Raw genomic sequence first — 21,421 nt, forward strand, 5'->3', positions numbered from 1 at the left:
TTGTTTCCTTGGTCACACTGCAATACTTCCTGCATTGAGCATTCACTTACGCTCATGCAGTTGTTTTGTTTTTAAAAAGCCCAACTAATTATATGCAAAACTGCTTGCAAAATTAAAGACCAAAAAATAATCTGTAATTCTGCAGCATATTTTTAATGAATATGTAAGTTATATTTATACAGTTATATTCCTGTATCCAGTACTATGTGCTGGTTACAGTAGGAAACCTGGAGTGTATATGTGTAATGTGTAATATAGATAGATAGATAGATAGATAGATTAGATAGATATAGATGGGCGTGTAATGTGTGAGAATTGTTTGTGTTCTTAGCAGAACTGGTTTTTTAAAAAACTTGTTTATACAGCATGGGAAAAATTATGAAGAGAAGATTTGGAATTTACAGTGTGCTATACATTAAAAGAAAATTATATGAAAATGATGTATCGCTGGCATTTAACCCCGACCAAACCAGCAAAAATGTATAGGACCAGCTCAAATGTTTGTTGGAAATGTAAGGAATAGGAAGGCACCTTTTATCATATGTGGTGGAATTGTAAAGTGATAAAGAAATTCTGGGAAATGATATATTATGAATTGAAGAAAATGTTTAAAATAACCTTTGTTATAAAAAACCAGAAGCTTTTTTCTTAGGAATTGTAGGGGCAGAGATACTGAAAGAATTGAAAAGACTGCTTATGTGTGCTACTACGGCTGCTTAGAATGCTTTTTGCCCAGAGCTGGAAAGATGATAAGATACCTACCCCGGGTGGATTGGCAGACAAAACTATTGGACTATGCAGAGATGGCAAGATTAACCGGCAAAACCAGAAACCAGGAGGATCAAAACTTCAATAAAGATTGGGACAAATTTATATTATATTTGAAAGACCACTGTAAAACACTTGAACTCTTTAGCAGGTTTTAAATAACTCTTGCAATGATACATAGATTTTGGATACAATGGAGGACAGTAAACTGGATGGATTTATAATATGCAGTTTAAAAGTTACTTAAAGAAGCGAAGTCTTTTTTTTTTTAAACTATGGATGAATGTGAATGTGAACAGATTTGTAAAACCAAATAAAAATCATCCCAAAAAACCCAAAAAACTTGCTTCTTGTCAAAATCAAGGATTGAACAGGAATTTGAAAATATAATCCATGTTGGTAAATCTGACATCGATATTTTCAGAAAATTTTATCCCAATTTGTAATTGAAAACACAAAGGAAATGTTGTTCTTGCTGTTGCTGCGGCATATCACAGCTTCAATGCAGAATTTAATCCACGCTGAGTCGTGCGATATAAACGAATCAGAACAATTTTTCTTGATACATGATGTTTATTGGTGTCCTGCACTTTCAGTGTAGCAGGTTGAAGATGTAATTAAAAAAGCTTCAAAAACTTATTAAATCTTCATCGAAATAACTCTCAACAACCCGTGCTTCAGAGCTCAATTAATTCACATGTTCCTATCCTTTGTAAGAAAAAGAAAACTTTCCTATTGAGCTTTACAGAGCCTGCTTACAACAACGCTGCTCGTTTAAAGTCTTTAGATACATTCCCCAATGTAAACAATAATTTTTCAGTCTGTGTCACAATCAAAACGAATAAGGCCTTCTTAACTATTTTATGCCACCTCCTCTCTTACTTCATTGCAAAACACAATCTTATTTCATACTATAAATATTGGTCCATGCAAAACACACGGGGCGGGGGGGGGGAATACGGTGGAACTTATGCACTGCGGTGTTGGACATCCCCCCACGTTTTGCTGTCCCAAATGGCTGCATCGGAAGATGCTCTCTGCTTCGCCAGAGGAAAGGACTAGAACTGACGGGTGGAAATTGCGGGAAAGCAGGTTTTGGCTGATCGTTAGGAGAAATTTCCTAACAGCAGGAGTTGCTCAAGGGTGGAACTATGGCCTCAGGAGGTGGGTGGCCTCTGCTTCGCTGGAAGTATCCAAGCAAAAGGTGGACAGGCATCTCTCAGGGATGCTGTGGTCACACCCTCCATTGCAGATCCAACTCTTATGACCAGCACATGATCTGAAGTCAGGCACCCTCTGCCACACTGCAAAGGCTCCTGGGGCACACATGTCATGACCTGCACATTACTTTGTTGATAGTCCTAAAAACACTGCAGCCCCAAGACAAGACTTGGGTTGCTTGTGCAGTCCAGCTGGTCTTCTTAGCAGTTATTTGTGTTTACTTCCCCATCTCTCCTCTGCAGGTTAGTGGTATGCTTCAAAGGATCCCTTTATATTTTTGTCTACTTGACCTTAAAATACGAATATACAATATCCATAAGCAACAGGCAAGTAAAGCTTAGAATGCTTTACTATTTCTTATGAATTGCTAATTTGTTTATTTTTTTACACGTGTATAAGGTAGTTGCATACATGCTGATCAATATACAGATTAGGGTTCACTCTGCCAACTGAATAATGGAGATGTGGCCATATTGGTTCGTTATTTTTCAATAAGGAATTGTGAAGATATATGTGAGAAAAGCTTCCACCTTGAAAACAGATTACCTGAAGCTGTAATCCCTGCTGAGATATTCAAGTTAAAATTGCTTTATTTCAAAGAGAGAGAGAAAATATTGGTACAATCTAGCAAATGCTTATTCCACTGAAACCAGTTAAGACTCAAGTCGATTACAAGTAAACCCCATTCCAGTTTTTCTATGGAAGTCAAGTCTTAACCAGCTTTTGCTAGATTGTATCTTTGAACTTTTAATATTTTGCTATGCCAGGAAAAATTGCAAGTTAATGACTATTCCAACATTCACATTATTCAAACAAGTTCTTTACTATGGGAGCCAGAAAACCCAGAAAGGACTGCTGAGTGAAACATCTGTTTCATTTCTTATGACAAACTTACGCAAGTCCCATTAAAATGACTACCACGGAACAGCCATACTGAGTGGCTTGTTCACTCTGTTTTGTTGAGCTTGGGTTAAGCTTTCCATACAAATTCTTTGCTGCTGCCATCTATGGGAATGCCATCAGTTTTCCGACTATAGATATTCTAACTACGCAGCTAGACAGCACAAAGTATAAATAATGAAACTGTGAAGCACATATATGTAATATTACAATAAGCTTTTTTGTGACTATTTAATAGAAAAGTCCTGTTCATATATATTGCATAAGCATCCAAGTCAATACTTCATTTTAGACTTGTACAGCTTCATATGTTGTACAACAAAAAGAGCAGTAACAATGTGTTGCTGCTGTTGCTGTTTTTTCTTTTTAAGTGATACTTTATGAATTACTGAAATAAGTACGGCAGCCAGCCAAGAACTTAGCTTTCCTGAGGTTTGTAAGGATTTGAAACTTAAAAATCACAGTGACTAGGCTAGACGGCAACCATTTGTTAACTCTTACATATACAGTGTGTACAGAACTTAGGTTCACAGCCAGTCCTTGGTTACACATGTATGCTCGTAGAAGGTTTACTCTAAATGACTCGCCACTGCATAATACTGGTATCTTTTCCACCTGTGGAAATGAGATGAGTATCTTCATATAGAAAATCGACGTTGGTTACATGACTACTGTGTCCACCATACACATGACTTGGAGCCTGGAAGACATTGTGAAAAGAGAGGGCCATTAGCAATGGAAGTGTAAACAATGACAACACAACAAGTTACGGTAACCAATAGCTGTATGCCAGGTGACAAAGAAGTAATGTCACATTGCTTCAATCGATCAAACCACGATATTTGGGGGGGGGGGAGAAAAAGAAAGCTATTTGTCCTGTGTTTGTTAACTGCACTTCCCAACAAAGACACTTTGGACAACACTCATTTTGTGTGGTCTAACTGGGAGGCGGTACAGGCAGCAATCCGTGCTGTTTTTGACAAGGTGCTCACAGATTTTATCCAGCTGTTTGCAGCAGGCACATGCAATGTGCAAGCGGAGTGCACTAGAGCATGATTTTGAAGAGCAACTGAAGCGATAATGTCTTATTGGTTTGGTGGGTTGGGGGGGGCATGTACCGTATTTTCCATATATAAGACGAGGGTGTCTTCTGCATTGGCTCCCAGAGAGATCTGCATTGGCTCCCAGTACGTCTCCGAGCACAATTCAAAGTGTTGGTGCTGACCTTTAAAGCCCTAAACGGCCTCAGACCTGTATACCTGAAGGAGCGTCTCCACCTCCATTGTTCAGCCCGGACACTGAGATCTAGCGCCGAGGCCTTCTGGCGGTTCCCTCATTGCGAGAAGTGAGGTTACAGGGAACCAGACAGAGGGCCTTCTTGGTAGTGGTGCCTGCCCTGTGGAACACCCTCCCTTCAGATGTGAAGGAAAGAAGCAGTTATCCTATCTTTAAAAGACATCTGAAGGCAGCCCTGTTTAGGGAAGTTTTTAATATTTAATGCTGTACTGTTTTTAACATTTGATTGGGAGCCACCTAGAGTGGCTGGGAGACTCAAGCCAGATGGGTGGGGTATAAATAATAAATTATTATTATTATTATTATTATTATTATTATTATTATTATTATTAACCCCATTTTTTAGGTCTAAAAACGTGGGTCGTCTTATCCAAGGAATATAGCAATTAAATATATAAATAAATACGGAACTTGCTCTAGCAATGCCCTGTGGGGCATTCTCGGTCTGCTTGCCTCCTCCCACTCTGCCCGCCCTACAGGCAGAGGCTGCTTGGGGGAGGCTGCATGTATGGTCTGTTTTTTCTGCGTGGCAGCTCCATTTGTGTGCGGTGGTGCAACGTTACACAGGAGGAGTGCAAGGTGTGATGTTTCGCTGATGTTAAAGGCGCAGAGGGGGGATATTACGTCAATCGCCGCGCTCCTCCTGTGTAACGTCGCGCCGCACGCGCACAAATGGAGCCGTGCGAAGACACCGCACAGCAAAAACGGACTGCCGACAGCCTCCCTCCCAGCTGTAGGGCGGGCAGAGTGGGAGGAGGCAAGCAGAATACTGTAGGGAGGCTTTGTGGGAAAGGCGAGAAGTGCTAAGAGTAATTGAGGAAAAAGCTTCACCACTCTGTTGGGATACTGCCAGGGAGATAAAGTCCATCATGGCCCCCAAGCCGGCTGCCGGACGATCCATCGATCTCCCGTAGTCACGCAGTATGAGCGATTAGTGACATGAGTTTCCTGAAATATTTTGCCTCATTCCAGAGCTCATGCACAATCTTTATCAGCAGATAATGCACAGCCAAAAGTTGCATCAGGAGAGCATTATTTACAAGCTTTATTCAGCGTTGATCAGAACAAAGAAAGACATGACTGTCTGCGTCAGTGTCTCCGACAGAGAGAGAAAACGAAAGCAATAGAAACATAAACATCCTGTGAACAGGACATGCACAGACTCTGTGACGCACAAAGCCTGCTCCCTTTTAAGGTGGAACGGAAATATCCTAACACACTCTTCCCCCCCAAAAAAGTTCAACTCTGCCCCCCCAAGGTCAGCGATTGCCGGCGAGGGAACAGCTGATAGGTGGCCTGTTAGATGCGTGGGGCTGCTAGCCTCTGGGCAATCCTCCCCCCGCCCCAAATTTCAGCAAGTCAGGGCAATTTCCCCCATTTTCCTAATTTGGGGTACCCAAAAATAGGAGGCGTCCTGTACATGGGGGCATCCAATACACGGAAAAATACAGTATATCAGAAGCAATTTGTCAATAAACTTCACGTTAACGTGCATGAAAGTTTTAATTATGATAATTATATGTTTTATTATAGATTAACTTTCCCCTCAAATCTCCAATAAAATGGTTAGCAGCAATAACATCAAGAAAGACAAATTACAACAATTAATCCCTTTAATTGATGGCTATTTACAAAATAATCCTTTTTACAACTGCAAGGATAACGTGGCTGGGACCTTACCCTAAACTGTGAACATGGATAAGAGAAGAGGTGTACTTTGCCAAAGTCATCACCGGTCGATAACAGTTTCCTCCCCTGCGAGCGGCAGACAGCATTGATATCTGTGCCATCTGAACCTTCTGGCCACACACCTGAAACCAGAGTAAGAACTTCTTTACTGAAATGTTTGGGATGAACCAGGCAGACGGCCTTTTCGGCAGTGGCCCCCTCCCTGTGGAATGCCCTCCCATCAGATGCCAGGGAGATAAAGAATTACACAACTTTTAGAAAACATCTGAAGGCAGCTCTGTATCGGGAAGTTTTTAATGTCTGACATTTAATTATTTTTTAATATTTTGCTGGAAGTCGCCCAGAGTGGCTGGGGGAACCCAGTCAGATGGGCATGGTACAAACAATAACATTATTATTATTATTATTATTATTATTATTATTATTATTATTATTTACTTACCAAAAACATGGAATCCTAAAGTACAGGTGTAAGTAACCCATTCTATATCTCTAGTGGTCTCAACACTTACTACTTGTTTACAAGCTGACGGAACCCCTATAAAATAAGGGGAGGAGCACAAGAAAGAAAGAGAGAGGGGGGGTGACATTGATTATTAACTTGTACAGTAAAGAAACTTAAGAGACAAAAACAAATGTCTGCTCTGCAGTGGTTTGTGATTCATATTAGGAATCCATTAGCAGCCAAGCATGAACCCTGAACCAAGGGCAGAATACTATTTGTTACTCACAGTATAGGATTTCATAGTCCCCTGAATTAGACACAAGGTACTGAGAATTAACAGACCAGTCCAAGTGAGTAATGAAGCTGGAATGACCCTGCAGAGAGAGAGATGCATTATATTAATTCCAGCAACATAATGTCCCCTAATAGAATTACACTGGAGCACATATAAAAAGCTGCATGGAAAAGCACACTGAAGCTTTGTTTACATTCAAAGCAGTGGGTGACCTGTGTTTGGTAGCAACCCAGGTCACCATATTGGAACCATAGGCTCCAGTCCAACGTTCCAGGTGCTCTTTGGGCTGGGAGAAAATAGTGGCACATGCCTCCCAAAGTTCAGTTCACATGGAATATAACCAGAGGGGAGGATGTAGCGGCTCAAATGCCGTCTGGGCTACAGATCAAAGCACAAAAAGGTAATAGGCATCAGTATTTAGATACATCTTTACAACCCTAACAAACTATCCTTCCACTGGTGGATTTGTCAGGGGAACTGGGAGCTTCTAGACCCTCTATCAGTGTCAAAGAAAGGTTTTATTTGCCTGTTATATAGATCCACCTTGTAGCCATCTTGACTGTAAACCAGGTATATTGAATAAGAAAGCCTCCTTAGGTAAGCGTCAAAGGTTCAACCTCAGTTGCTAGTGATTTTACTGGAACGGAATTGAGACCAGTTCATATCTCTCAGAGAGATAGCTGTGGGCTAGTCTCTTGCAGATAAAAGAACGAAGGATGCTTCCAGACAGGAGTTTTATGTTGCAAGCAGGTCATCCAGAACTGATTTTTCTATCTGTGTGAATGGCATGTGAGCTGCATACACTCCTTTTTTCAGCCTTAGGCTTTTGTAGGTATTTTGCTGTTTCCTATCCAGACCAATGTGTGGTCCTTGATAGAATTTTTCCATGCTGTGTTCCTCAACTCTCTCGCACCTTGATCCTTTTGGGTGGAGGGCAAAATTCATTTCCAGATGGTGTATTTTTGTTGTTGTTTTGTTTTTTTAAAAAAAATAAAAAGATGTCTTCAATATTTCCAAACTTCTCACGCAATAGTCTTCCACAAGAATATATTGTGCAAGTTTTGGAAATAATTATGCTTGCATAAATATTTAGCATTGGAGAATGAGCAGTGTTTCTACAGAATATTGTTAAAGTTATTTTATAAATGTTTTGAAAGGGTTGTTGCCATTTCCGAACCTTTAGGGATATTAAATTAAATCACGAAGAGAATGTTAAACAACTTTACAAAAAAACAAAAAAAAACAAAGGGAAAGGCTGGAGATGATTTTTAAACAATTATGTGATCACTTACTGAGCATTTGCCAATTCTACTGTATTTCCTCCCATTGTCATTAACACTGTATATATAAATGCAATTGTCATGAGAACCTATTGCCAAGAAATTGCCATCTGCAAAACAAAGATAATACATATTTTATCATAAGGCTGAAATCACACTGATTAGGAAGAAGCAACGCCCCTTGGACTGGAATTTCAGTAATAAGATTAAATGCAAAACTACTTCCTTTGTTTATTTATTCAAAACAGGGATGGAGAACCTGTGGACCTAGAGATGTTGCTATATTTAATGCTACTGCTCTGAACTTCCAGCTGCAGAATTGCAAGCTGGAATCCAACAACCTCTGAAGGACCACGTTTCCTATCCCCAACTGAAAACATCCGCACCCTACATTTCCTCACAAAAGTCTAATAACCAAAGATTAATAATCTAAAACATCAGCTACCAAAATATTTAAATTACTATGTACAGCATCAGAAAATCAACAATACAGCATTAGCGGCATCATAAGTTATTAGTAGTAAGTGAAGAAGTTTGGACTACAGCTCCTATCGCCTCATACTGGCTGTGTTGGATGGGAGTTGTGGCCTCTGGATATTTTGGGCTACCAGATTGGGTGAGGTTGGTTAAAACCAGTATTGTAAGACACATATCTACAAGCCGAAAGCTATCTTAAAATAAGGTTTCCACTAGCTCCTAGAAGATCTTTAAAGAGGAGTGACATATCACTCTTGGGAGGGAATTTCAGAGCCTAGGCCCAGCCACAGAAATGTCCTCTTTCTGGTCCCAACCAAGCATTTTAAGGAACATTTGAAATTGTTGTATTTACATGAATTTTATAGGATATTTGGGGGGGGGGAGAGAGAATACATGGACCAGGATAGTGGCAAGGCTGCTCTTTCACCTATGTACCTCTCCACATGGGCTTAAAATAAAGAATTTGAGAAAGCCCTGTTTCAGGTGCCACAGCCTGGCCTTTATACCAGTATCTATAAAAAGCAGGCCTCTTAAGTGGCGGAATCTGTGTTGTGGGATTCTCCACATAAGCTGTTTCAGGAAGCCTTTCAAATAGTGGGCTGAGGTGACTGATGTATTAATTAATTAATGTGTTTTAATACTGCCTTTCATAGAAAATTCCAAGGTGGATCAAATTTTTTTTAAAAAAACACCACCATTAAATATATTATTAATTTGTTCTATGCCGCCATTTTATTATTATTATTATTATTATTATTATTATTATTATTATTATTATTATTTTGCTAATATTAGCCATGAAATTAATTTAATTGGGGTTTTGATCTGTTTTACACATGGGAGTTTTAGTTCATATTTTGTGTTAAGGATCCTGTCAGGGCGATTAGGCAGAATATAAATTTATACTTTTGGTGACAATAACATGGTATATAGAACAAGATGGAATACTTTTCCCTAAAGCCTTAAACAAATTCCTCTTTCTGTATACCGACACTGTGACACGGCACACGATTCACATGCTTTTCAAATGTATTCTTAAACACAATGCATGAGCTGCATCCTGGCACCACACTAAAATTAAGCGAGCTGACTGAAAAGGTCAGCTCACGGCGCCTTTGCCATATTAAAAACTGCTCCTGTAAATTGGCAAATTAAGGGAACCACAGGTCACTTGAGCTGTTCCAAAGTAGGCATCAATTTTTCTATTCAAGAAAGAGAAAATTTAAAAATGAATCCATCATTAAGCTATGCACCTTTTTATCTCCAGTGATTAAATACGCTGACAGCAAAAGCATAAAATATAAGACTGTGATATTTAGGGATTGACAAACACTTTTTTATACAGTATTCAGTGCCCCCCCTTATTTTGTTCAAACAGCTGAACAAAGAATGCCAAACCTGGCGAGTAACGCATTGTGGAGAGCTGTTCATTTCCGTCTGTATGTACGGTGACCAAATCTTTTGTTTCGGTGTCAAACACAAACCACCTGTTGAAAACAGTGGAAGGAAAAGTCAACAAGCCGTATAAGATAGAACTGGCAAGGGGGTGAAGTGGGGCAGTCAGGGATCCCAGTACAAAGAAACATAGCAACAACGCTGCTGGATAAGACAAAGGGTCCGTCTCTGATTCTGATCTAATTCACAGAGTTTCCAATAAAAGAGAGGCATCTAAGCGTGTTCAGCTGAACAGCAGAAGCCCCTTTCAGTACTTTCCCCTCAATGTGGGCGGGTGTGGAGGACTCCCTGGTCCTGAATGGGGTAACTGTGCCCCTGAAGGACCAGGTGTGCAGCCTGGGAGTCATTTTGGACTCACAGCTGTCCATGGAGGTGCAGGTCAATTCTGTGCCCAGGGCAGCTGTTTTCCAGCTCCACCTGGTACGCAAGCTGAGACCCTACCTGCCCACAGACTGTCTCGCCAGAGTGGTGCATGCTCTGGTTATCTCCCGCTTGGATTACTGCAATGCGCTCTACGTGGGGCTACCTTTGAAGGTGACCCGGAAACTACAACTAATCCAGGATGCGGCAGCTAGACTGGTGAATGGGGGCGGCCACCGAGACCACATAAAACCGGTCTTGAAAGACCTACATTGGCTCCCAGTACGTTTCCGAGCACAATTCAAAGTGTTGGTGCTGACCTTTAAAGCCCTAAATGGCCTCGGGTCCAGTATATCTGAAGGAGCGTCTCCACCCCCGTCGTTCTGCCCGGACACTGAGGTCCAGCACCGAGGGCCTTCTGGCGGTTCCCTCACTGCGAGAAGCCAAGTTTTTTTTGTTTTTTTTTTGCTCTTTAGATATATATTTTATTCAGGATTTTCTTGTTTTACAGAAGTGTAGTGCCTCGTATTTTTTTCCCATGTAACATTTTTACAAATCCGTTTCATTTGTTGAGGCATTAGGGGGAGAAGAAAAGAAAAAAGAAAAAAGAGAGGGGGGGTGGAGAGAGGGAGGATGGATAGGGGTGGGGTCGGGTGGCGGTGTTTCTATTATGTTTAATGTATGTAGAGTTTGGTGTCAGCGTTGCTTGTGTTGTTCACTTGTGTTGTTCACTTGTGTTCCTTTGGTGGTGAGAGAGGTTGGGGTTGGCCTAGGGTGTGATTGCTTGCTTGTGATTGGCTGTGGTGATCTTTGTTTTCGTGTGTGGGTGAGGTGGGTGGGTGCGAGAAGCCAAGTTACAAGGAACCAGGCAGAGGGCCTTCTCGGTAGTGACACCCGCCCTGTGGAACGCCCTCCAACCAGATGTCAAAGAGAACAACAACTACCAAACTTTTAGAAGACATCTGAAGGCAGCCCTGTTTAGGGAAGCTTTTAATGTTTGATGTATTACTATAGTTTAATATTTGGTTGGAAGCCACCCAGAGTGGCTGGGGAAGCCCAGCCAGATGGGCGGGGTATAAATAATAATAATAATAATAATTATTATTATTATTAATTATGCAGGAAGGCTAGAGTGGGTAGAGATAGGGATGATGGGATAAGCAGGCACCATACCTGTCCTGAATCCATTGTGGATACATTTTACTGAACGAACTCAAGTTCTAAGTATTATGAGAAGCGAGAAAAACTTGTCTTTCTGCAAACCATGTGCATCTTTTATAAACCTTGATCATGCCACCCCTTAGCCCACTGCCCTCACGAAACCATTCTCCATTTCCGAACAGTAACTTTGTGTGGGGACCAGAAACTGAACAACGAAAGGCAAGATGGCTTTATTTGTGACAAATATAAAGCAGAAGATAAACGAGAAGCATTTTCATCATTATAGAATCGAAATATATTATCAAATGTTATTAAACTGTAGCTCATTACTGCTTTGAGACAGTCAGGATTAACAACATCTGACACATGGGAAATATTTTGCTGGTGTGGAATATTTGCCTTTTACAAATGCAAAACACTTTGCACCTTGTACTAAGACCCTATGGGGCGGAAAAGTCTCCAGTGCTTCATATAATGAACGTATGTCAATTTCCAAATGCAATATTAGGGAAGCTGGCAGCTTTAGCCTTGCTTGCTAAAAACATGTAGCAAAAGCATGCTATACTAGATTACCCTCCAAAGCATCGCAAATGTCTTATGCAAAGTACCCTCTTCAAATTATGGTAATTTGTATGGGAAAACTTCCCAGAAAACCCACATCACTGGTTTTATGTGGTCCTTTGGAAAGAAAGACGCCAGGGAGACGGGGCAGACAGGAAGTGGACTTTGACGATGGGAACTCAGTTTCTGAGTCATTCTGCGCCATCCTTTGCATATTTCACCAGGAAATAAAACATTTCAAGTAGTGGATGGACATTAGGAAGAGGAGAACTTTTTTGATGAAAAATTATGAAGGCTGTCCCCATGAGGGCAGTGGTGTGCAGTCAGTGGATTAGGGGAAATAAGCTAGTCCCCTAAATGTTCCCGGTAAATTAGATTATTAAAATATTAAAGCCTGGCACCTCCTTCCCAAAGCCCAGGAAGCTTTTGCCTGGTTTAGCAAGAGAGGCATGGTGTTCACACATGCGACACTGTCCCATCTGGCTCGCAAGCTGGCGCATCTGGCTCTCACTGTTCCACTTTGAAAAGTTTCACTGCACGCCTGCACGAGGGGTTATATGAATACGTATCCAGGGTTTACGACTGCGGACTACCCCCAAAGCAAGTGCCCCTGCTCTTCTTATTCTTACCTTCCAGTTAGGGTTCCTACTGCAACCACGGACCCTGAAGGATGGAAACCAGAAGACTGTGCTGGATCCTACGAAGTTTCAAAGAAATTGCATATTTACAGCAACAGTTATAGCAATCTGTAACAATAATGCATATTGGAATGGTTAAGTTTCAAAGAGCTCACTGTACTAGGCACTTCACCTGTGAGTCCTCTTTGAAAGGAGTGGGACTTATAAAACAGCAGGCATGGTCTGTGCCCTTGCTATATGCAGAAGCTGAGCTGTTACCAAGTCAAATGCCAAAGGCTGTTTTGCCTCTGGGATGGGGAATCTGAACAAAAACCTAACGTATTTTTTAAAACCGAAATATGATGGTGTAAAGAAATATTATTATTGTACAATGTATGTGTTTAATACACACTCAGAAATGAATTATGTAATATATTTTAGATATATAAAGAAATACGCAGATGTGGCATCCATGATATATATATCAAAGCAGCTGGAAGAGGAGACCTGTGCAGAGGCCAGAGAAAGAACTGAGAGTGGAGGAGAGTCCAATTTGGGAGCCCCTGGTAAATTCACAAAATTCCCAACCTGCTGTAGCCTGAAACTGGGTGTGTGCAATGCAGCTGGTGGGACACAGCTGTGGGCAGCCTGAGGGTGAGAGCCAGGAGACTGAGAGATGTTGAGTGGGGAAATGTGTCAGAAGAAGGAATTTAGCCATATTTATTTATTTCCAACTTGCATTTTTGTACTATTTTGCTGTTGCTGTTTTAGTTTTCTGTACACCACTCAGAGATATTTTTAGATATTAAGCGCTAGAAAAATCGCCCAAATGAATAAAAACACATTAAGAAATAAATTGTTGTTGTTGTTGTTGTTGTTGTCTTCTAAAAGACCCCTTACGGGGTCTTCGCTGCGAGATCACATTCACCCAGTGCTATACCAGCTGCACTGACTCCCAGTGGAGTACAGGATCAGGTTTAAGGTGCTGGTTTTAACCTTTAAAGCCCTATACAGCTTGGGACCCTCGTACCTATGGGACCGCCTCTCCTGGTATGCCCCACAGAAGAACTTACGGTCTTCAAATAAAAACATCCTGAAGGTCCCAGGCCACAGAGAGGTTAGGCTGGCCTCAACTAGAGCCAGGGCTTTTTTGGCTCCAATCTGGTGGAACGCTCTGTCACAAGAGACTAGGGCTCTGCGGGACTTGACATCTTTCCGCAGGGCCTGCAAGAGAGCTGTTCCACCAGGCCTTTGGTCAGGGCACAGCCTGACTCCCTCCTTTGGCAATCTTCACAGAACTTTAGCTTAATGGTTGCCATCAATTTGATTTTAATTATTTTTTATAATGAAATGTTTTTAGAATGCTGTACTATTTTATTGTTGTTAGCCGCCCTGAGCCCAGCTTCGGCTGGGGAGGGCAGCATATAAATAAATTTTATTTGTTTGTTTGTTTGTTTGTTTATTATTAAAAGTTGTGTAATTCTTTATCTCCTTGATATCTGAAGGGAGGGCGTTCCACAGGGAGGGCGCCACTACCGAGAAGGCTCTCTGCCTGTGTATATGAAATATTCACAATATGTAATACATTGGGATGAAGAGCCCTTGGCTAATAGTTGGATGGCTTTAGTTTGTTTTAAATTGCACTGTTTTCGTTGTTGTAACCTGCCCTGGGTGAAGGTTAGAGGCAGGAGCGAGATCTAATTGTCAGCAAAGTGTAGTGTATTTTAATTGATTTCATTGCTTTGCTTTTGTTAATTCACTTAAGAGACTTTTGCATAAAGCGACCAGAATATTATGGTCATTACTGGTGATAGTAATAGTAATAGTAGTAGAACTGTTTTCAAAAAGGAGAACATCTTTCAGGAAATCTGCCATTTAAGAAAAGAAACACTTCCTTCTTTTTAAAAGTGACTGACTTGGGAAGCAGACTGCAGTGGAGGTGCCTGGGCTTCAGAAATATACTTAGGAGGGCTCTAAGAGAAAGCCACCTCTGCAGGCCTTGGGAACCCCTAGTGGTGCTTGGGAGAGAACATGGGAATCTACCTCAGTATCTCCTGAAGGTGCTAGTTTTCATGTTCAGGTGAAGTGATGCCTAACAAACAACAGGCCGACCGCCACACAAAATTGGCTTCTGCTGCTCAGAGCAAAAGGTAAGTACAGTGGTACCTCGGGGTTAAGTACTTAATTTGTTCCGGAGGTCTGTTCTTAACCTGAAACTGTTCTTAACCCGAAGCACCACTTTAGCTAATGGGGCCTCCCGCTGCCGCCGTGCCCCCGGAGCACGATTTCTGTTCTCATCCTGAAGCAAAGTTCTTAACCTGAAGCACTATTTCTGGGTTAGCGGAGTCTGTAACCTGAAGCGTATGTAATGTGAAGCGTATGTAACCTGAGGTACCACAGTATTTGCCTTCATCAGCACCATGCTCACAAAGCGGTCGATGCACATTTATTCTTATAGAGTAAGAGGTGAACTCAACCTGAGAGGTACAAGTGATAATCAAGAGGAATGGGAAATAGGAGTTAATAAATATTAATCTCTTTCTGTTTGTTTTATGTCCATTCACTACAAGAGAAGTGCATTTTTCCACTTTGAAAATGTACGGCCGCAATCTGTGACAGAGTAAGCCTGTTTAAACCCAGTGACTTCAACTGCCCTCTTGTCAGACGCACTAGGAACACGGTCACCAGCTCTGCTCATGGGCGTAGTCAAGGGGGGCCAGCTGCTCCCCCGATCAAGTAAAACAATAGAAATACTTAACTAACTGACCAAACACGTTGGTCCTGCTCCCAAAACAAAAGTCCTGCCCCCCCCAACAAAGTCCTTCATCCCCAAACAAGAATCCTTGCGATGTCCATGGCTCTGCCCCCCAACACTTTGAGAGTTGGGAGCTTTTATTCTGTTATATTACAGTGGTGCCTCGCAAGACGAAATTAATTCGTTCCGCAAGTTTTTTCTTCTTGCGAGTTTTTCGTCTTGCGATGCACGGTTTCCCATAGGAATGCATTGAAAATCAATTAATGCGTTCCTAGGGAAACCGCCTTCAGACCAGGTCCGGGGACAGTCTGTCCCCCGACCTCTTCTGAAGGCTGAGGGGGGGGGGAACAAGGGCTTTTCTTCCCACCCCCAGCCTTCAGAAAGCTGTTCTGAAGGCTGGTGGTGGGAAGAAAAGCCCTTCTTCCCACCTCCCGCCCCGCAAGCTCCGGGGACAGGAGGGCTTTGCTGCCGACCTCCAGCATTTTAAAAGCCCCTGCTGTCCCGGGGCGATTTTAAAATGCTGGCGGGCGGGAGCAGAGAAGCAGCCCCCTGCGACCCTCTCCCGGCTGGAGAGGTGACGTGCGCCTATGGCAGGAGTCTCCATAGGCGCGCGTCACCTCTCCAGCTGGGAGAGCGCGCGGGGGGCTAAAGCAGCCCCCTGCGACCCTCCCCCGGCTGGAGAGGTGACACGCGCCTATGGCAGGAGCCTCCATAGGCGCGCGTCACCTCTCCAGCTGGGAGAGCGCGCGGGGGGGCTAAAGCAGCCCCCTGCGACCCTCCCCCGGCTGGAGAGGTGACACGCGCCTATGGAGGCAACTGCCATAGGCGCGCGTCACCTCTCCAGCCGGGGGAGGGTCGCAGGGGGCTGCTTTAGCCCCCCCCCCGCGCGCTCTCCCAGCTGGAGAGGTGACCCGCGCCTATGGAGGCTCCTGCCATAGGCGCGCGTCACCTCTCCAACCGGGAGAGGGTCGCAGGGGGCTGCTTTAGCCCCGCGCGCCCTCTCCCAGCTGGAGAGGTGACGCGCGCCTATGGAGGCTCCTGCCCCGCTCGGGATGGCAGTCCCGGGACGGCAGACAGCTCTGCGCCGGCATCCAGAGCGGGGCAGGACTTAGCGCCCCGCTCGGGATGGCGGCACACATCTGCCTGCAGTCCCGGGACGGCAGACAGCTCTGCGCTGGCATCCAGAGCGGGGCGGGACTTAGCGCCCCACTTGGGATGGCGGCGCAGATGTGCCTGCAGTCCCGGCAGGGCAGACAGCTCTCCGCCGCCATCCCGAGCGGGGCGGGACTTAGCGCCCCACTCGGGATGGTGGCGCAGATCTGCTTGCAGTCCCCGCAGGCAGCTTTGCGCGGCCATCTGGAGCGGGGCGGGCTTCGCCCCCGGCTCCCGATGGCCGCGCAGAGCTGCGCTGAACCCGGGACGGCAGACAGCTCTGCGCCGCCATCCCGAGCGGGGCGGGACTTAGCGCCCCGCTCGGGATGGCGGCACAGATGTGCCTGCAGTCCCCGGACGGCAGACAGCTCTGCGCCGGCATCCAGAGCGGGGCGGGACTTAGCGCCCCGCTCGGGATGGCGGTGCAGATGTGCCTGCAGTCCCCGGATGGCAGACAGCTCTGCGCCGGCATCCAGAGCGGGGCGGGACTTAGCGCCCCGCTCGGGATGGTGGCGCAGATGTGCCTGCAGTCCCGGCAGGGCAGACAGCTCTGCGCCGCCATCCCGAGCGGGGCGGGACTTAGCGCCCCGCTCGGGATGGTGGCGCAGATCCGCCTGCAGTCCCTGGACTGCAGGCAGCTTTGCGCGGCCATCTGGAGCGGGGCGGGCTTTGCCCCCGGCTCCCGATGGCCGTGCAGAGCCCGCGCTGATCCCGGCACGGCAGACAGCTCTGCGCCGCCATCCCGAGCGGGGCGGGACTTCTCTGATGTCCCGGGGAGATTTTAAAATGCTGGGGGTCGGCAGCGAACGCTTCGCTCCCGCCCGCCAGCATTTTAAGATCGCCCGGGGCAGCGGAGAAGTCTCCACTGTCCCGGGAAGGCAGGCGGGGGGGAGCAAAGACTTTTGCCCCCCGCCGGCCTTCAGAAGAGGTCCAGGACCTCTTCTGAAGGCCGGCTGTGGGCGAAAGTCTTTGCTCCCGACCGCCAGCAATTTAAAACAGGTCCCCGGAGATTTCCCTATGGGCTTTCGTCTTGCGAAGCAAGCCCATAGGGAAATTCGTCTTGCGAAGCGCCTCCGAAACAGAAAACCCTTTCGTCTTGCGGGTTTTCCGTCTTACGAGGCATTCGTCTTGCGGGGTACCACTGTATATTGTTGTTCCATCAGTGTACTGACAGTGTTTATGTGCAGGGTTATCTCCAAAACATGCCCACTTAATACAGTGGTGCCTCGCAAGACGAAATTAATCCATTCCGCGAGTCTCTTCGTCTAGCGGTTTTTTCGTCTTGCGAAGCAACCCTATTAGCGGCTTAGCGCTATTAGCGGCTTAGTGGCTATTAAAGGCTTAGCGGCTATTAAAGGATTAGCGGATTAGCGGCTAAAAGGCTATTAGCGGCTTAGCTAATAGGGGGGGGGGAAGCGGAAAAAAATCCGAACACTTGCAAGACGTTTTCGTCTTGCAAAGCAAGCACATAGGGAAAATCGTCTTGCAAAGCAGCTCAAAAACGGAAAACCCTTTCGTCTAGCGGGTTTTTCGTCTTGCGGGGCACCACTGTATTTACAGTATATATGATCAGCAGATGCACAGGAACCCCAAGGTTTACAGAAGTGCAAAATATGTTCAGGAGGAAAACAAACAAACTTCAGGGGCATCCCCCACCCTCAAAACAGCCCAGTGAGGAATGAGCTTGTTCAGTGAGCATGAGATACAATACCATACCTAACAACCACCATTATTTCACAACAGAAATATTATTCCCACCTTTGTCCCAATGCAAGACAGATCAGTTTTGGAGCAGACCTATTTATTATCATCCAGGCACCAAACCATAATTTGGTTAATGAGATAATTTCTCATCTGCAAAAGCAGTTGATTCCTCATAGACTATGGAAGGTCACCCTCACCAGCATAAACTGAGATTTGCCAAACTGAAATGTACCATTAGCGGGCTGAAATGTAACTTCAGAAACGACCAAGGCTCAGCAGGTATATCCAGCTTGGAGGAATGCCTGTACAGTGCTGCACTGGATGGGATTTCAAATGTTAAGAGTCTCTCAAGTTGAAGCATACCATTCTTGAAATAAAAACTCATCCGTGTCATCAGACTCACTGCCAGTAACGTGATATTTGCTTGAACTGCGTTTGGCTATTGCTCCAAGCGGTCAAGTAGACTACGCAAGCAGACAGGGGCAGAAGCCATTATTGCTGGGGGAAACAAATGAGCCACCTCGTTCCAGTCTTTCTGACACCGAGCGACATTGCTGAGGGGGCAGCTCAGCTACAGATTCCCTTTGCTAAGCCAGCTGTGAGAAGGTGCAGTAGAGGCTTGTGATAGAAAATTATCAGCAAGCTACCATTCTCAGGATTCCTTGGGGGAAGTCAGGCCTATTAACTTGGTATAAAAGCAATATAAATCTGCATTCTGAAGAATAAGTTCAAAAAGCAAGATGTAAGTTCTTAAATGGGAACTGACAAGCCTAAACAATACCGAAACAGTAATTCCATTTCCACTTCTCCCAAAGCACCTTAATATCAGAGTACCTTTTCTACAAGTTTAGATCAGAGTATTATTTAGTTTTTGTCAATCAGTATGGGTTAAACCACAGAGCCTAGGACTTGCTTATCAGAAGGTCGGCGGTTCGAATCCCCGCAACGGGGTGAACTCCCATTGCTCAGTCCCAGCTCCTGCCAACCTAGCAGTTCAAAAGCACGTCACAGTCCAAATAGATAAATAGGTACCGCTCCAGCGGGAAGGTAAACGACATTTCCGTGCGCTGCTCTGGTTCGCCAGAAGCGGCTTAGTCATGCTGGCCACATGACCTGGAAGCTGTACGCCGGCTCCCTTGGCCAATAAAGCAAGATGAGCGCCGCAACCCCAGAGTCGGTCACGACTGGACCTAATGGTCAGGGGTCCCTTTACCTTTACTCATTCAAGGACGAGTATAAATCCCTATTTGTAGGTTTTGTAGGCAAAACTGTATCCTTGCCATGCCAAGACACTTTTAATGGTTTGTTTCTCCCTCAAGCTCTGACTTCCTGTTACATCTAAGCTAAAGCATGCACGGCCCCTGCTTCAGAGGTTAAACTAAACCAGGAATTGAGACATTGCTCTCCAGTACTAGCAAAACAGAAGAAGTGAAGGGGGTGCGCGCGATCAGCTTGTGCACAGTAAACCGTTAGCGACAGTTTACCTTGATGTCTGAATACTGCCACTGTGGTTGTTAAAGGTGGTGGCAGTGGGGTTATGAAAAACGGATATCATACCTCTATAATTTTGTTCCAGATCGGACGGTGACTGATTGCATCCCAGAGTGTAATGTGTTTGTCTTGCCCACAAGTGAAGAACTGAGGTTTCGAAGGATGGGCTGTTAGTCCCCAAAGCTCATCAGTATGACCCTTAATAAATACAGCAATGTTTCATCAGAACATGAACAACAGAACACTGTGAGTTTCTCTAATACTTTATTGGTAATAATGGGAGGGACGGGACATATAGAATCCTTCTCCCTCTTCCTTCAAATCCCACTTCTGGTTCCTCTTTTTCATTAATAGCTTAGCTTAACTCTTATATTTTCACCCGCAACTGAAATGAAACCTATGCGGATGTAACTTCGCTTATTGATATTTGCTCCACTGCCCTTCTCCTCTCCCCTTTCCTTCTCTACTACCCAAACTGAGTTCGTAAGTTTTGAGGGACAGCGTCCTGTCCACCTCCCCTTTCGTACATCATGTGACAGCAGCAATTACACATTCAGTAAGCTCTCAGCTCCTCCGGAGTAGAGATCAAGGAACCTCTTATAATTCAGATTTTTAAAAAATGAACACTATGATTTTGTCTTTTAAAAACTTTGGTCTTAAGAAGAAGAAGGAATGGGCTCAAAGAAGTACTTACCTGGGTAATGGGAGAAAAGTCTCCTGAGAGGGAACCTTGTAGAACAAAATTCCGAGTGGTGCCGATTAACACAATGTCACCTTTCCCTTCTGCTATTGTTCTTATTGGCCCAAATTGCTCTGGAATCTATTTTCGAAATTCAAAAGCATATTGGTTAATCAAGCTGGCATGTAGTTTCCCCCCTCAAGTGTACATTTTCTACAGTGCTTTCCTCAGAAGGTGGTGGACTCTCGTTGGAGGTTTTTAAGCAGAGGTTGGATGGCCATCTGCCATGGATACATTAGCTGAGATTCCTGCATCACAAGGGATAACCCTCGGGGTACCTTCCAGTTTTACAATTCTACAAAAGGTATCTATTGTTTTCTTTGCACGATTTGTTGTTGTGTAACGGCCATTTCCCTCCTCCAATGAGACACTTAAGGGACGTGTCTTGTGTTCGTGTTGCACAAAAGTAGTGGTTTTCATTTTTATTCAGTAATCTATCTGAACACTTGAGTTGCTCAGCAGCGGGCTTGCCATCACTTCCTGCTCCTTGTTCCTCTTCACAGAATCATAGAGTTGGAAGGGACCATGAGGGTCATCTAGTCCAACCCCCTGCAAGGCTTGATTCTTTTGCCTGACATGGGGCTTGATCTTATGACCCTGAGATTAAGAGTCTTGTGCTCTACCAACTGAGCTACCCACCCTCCAGGCCAATATTCTGCTTTGCTGTCATTACTAATTTTTTTTTTACATCTTGTTCTCTGTTGCGAGACCCATGGCTGAAACAATGCAGACTGGCACATTATGAGCGTAAAACTCGACTGGTTGCCCCTTTTCTCAATTTGGATCGAAGCTGGGGAAGCCACAGCATTCTGTAAGAAACAACAGGATAGGCATGGATGGTGGAGGATGTTGCGTGTACACTGCTTCCCCTAACCAGTGTTTGGAGCACGCTGGATGCAATCAGGGAATGGCTGTAGCTCCACGGTAGAGCATCAGGGTTGCATACAGGAGGTCCTAAGGTTCAATCCCCAGAATCTCCAGACAGGGCTGGAACCCTGCAGATTTGCTGTCGGTAAGTGCTGACAATGAGCCAGATGGACCAATAGCCTGGGCTC

General features: G+C 44.6%; 1 protein-coding gene across 7 annotated transcripts in view; it reads right to left on the reverse strand.

Annotated features, from left to right (window-relative positions):
• Positions 1–1,321: 1,321 nt before the first annotated feature.
• The window catches only part of EML1 (EMAP like 1), a 145,169-nt gene continuing 125,069 nt past the window's right edge, over positions 1,322–21,421 (reverse strand). For all 7 annotated transcript variants that reach the window (XM_081191830.1, XM_081191827.1, XM_081191826.1 and 4 more), the window contains 9 exons: positions 20,322–20,447; positions 19,694–19,825; positions 12,538–12,605; positions 9,770–9,858; positions 7,907–8,004; positions 6,606–6,693; positions 6,317–6,412; positions 5,866–5,996; positions 1,322–3,589 (listed from right to left, as the gene is read on the reverse strand). In XM_081191830.1, the coding sequence (XP_081047956.1) occupies positions 3,464–3,589; positions 5,866–5,996; positions 6,317–6,412; positions 6,606–6,693; positions 7,907–8,004; positions 9,770–9,858; positions 12,538–12,605; positions 19,694–19,825; positions 20,322–20,447 (954 nt within the window). In that variant the 3' untranslated portion in view covers positions 1,322–3,463. The remainder of the gene's footprint in view (positions 3,590–5,865; positions 5,997–6,316; positions 6,413–6,605; positions 6,694–7,906; positions 8,005–9,769; positions 9,859–12,537; positions 12,606–19,693; positions 19,826–20,321; positions 20,448–21,421) is intronic.

The sequence above is a fragment of the Podarcis bocagei genome, assembly GCF_964188305.1.
Source record: "Podarcis bocagei genome assembly, chromosome: 1".
NCBI classification, from domain to species: Eukaryota; Metazoa; Chordata; class Lepidosauria; order Squamata; family Lacertidae; genus Podarcis; species Podarcis bocagei.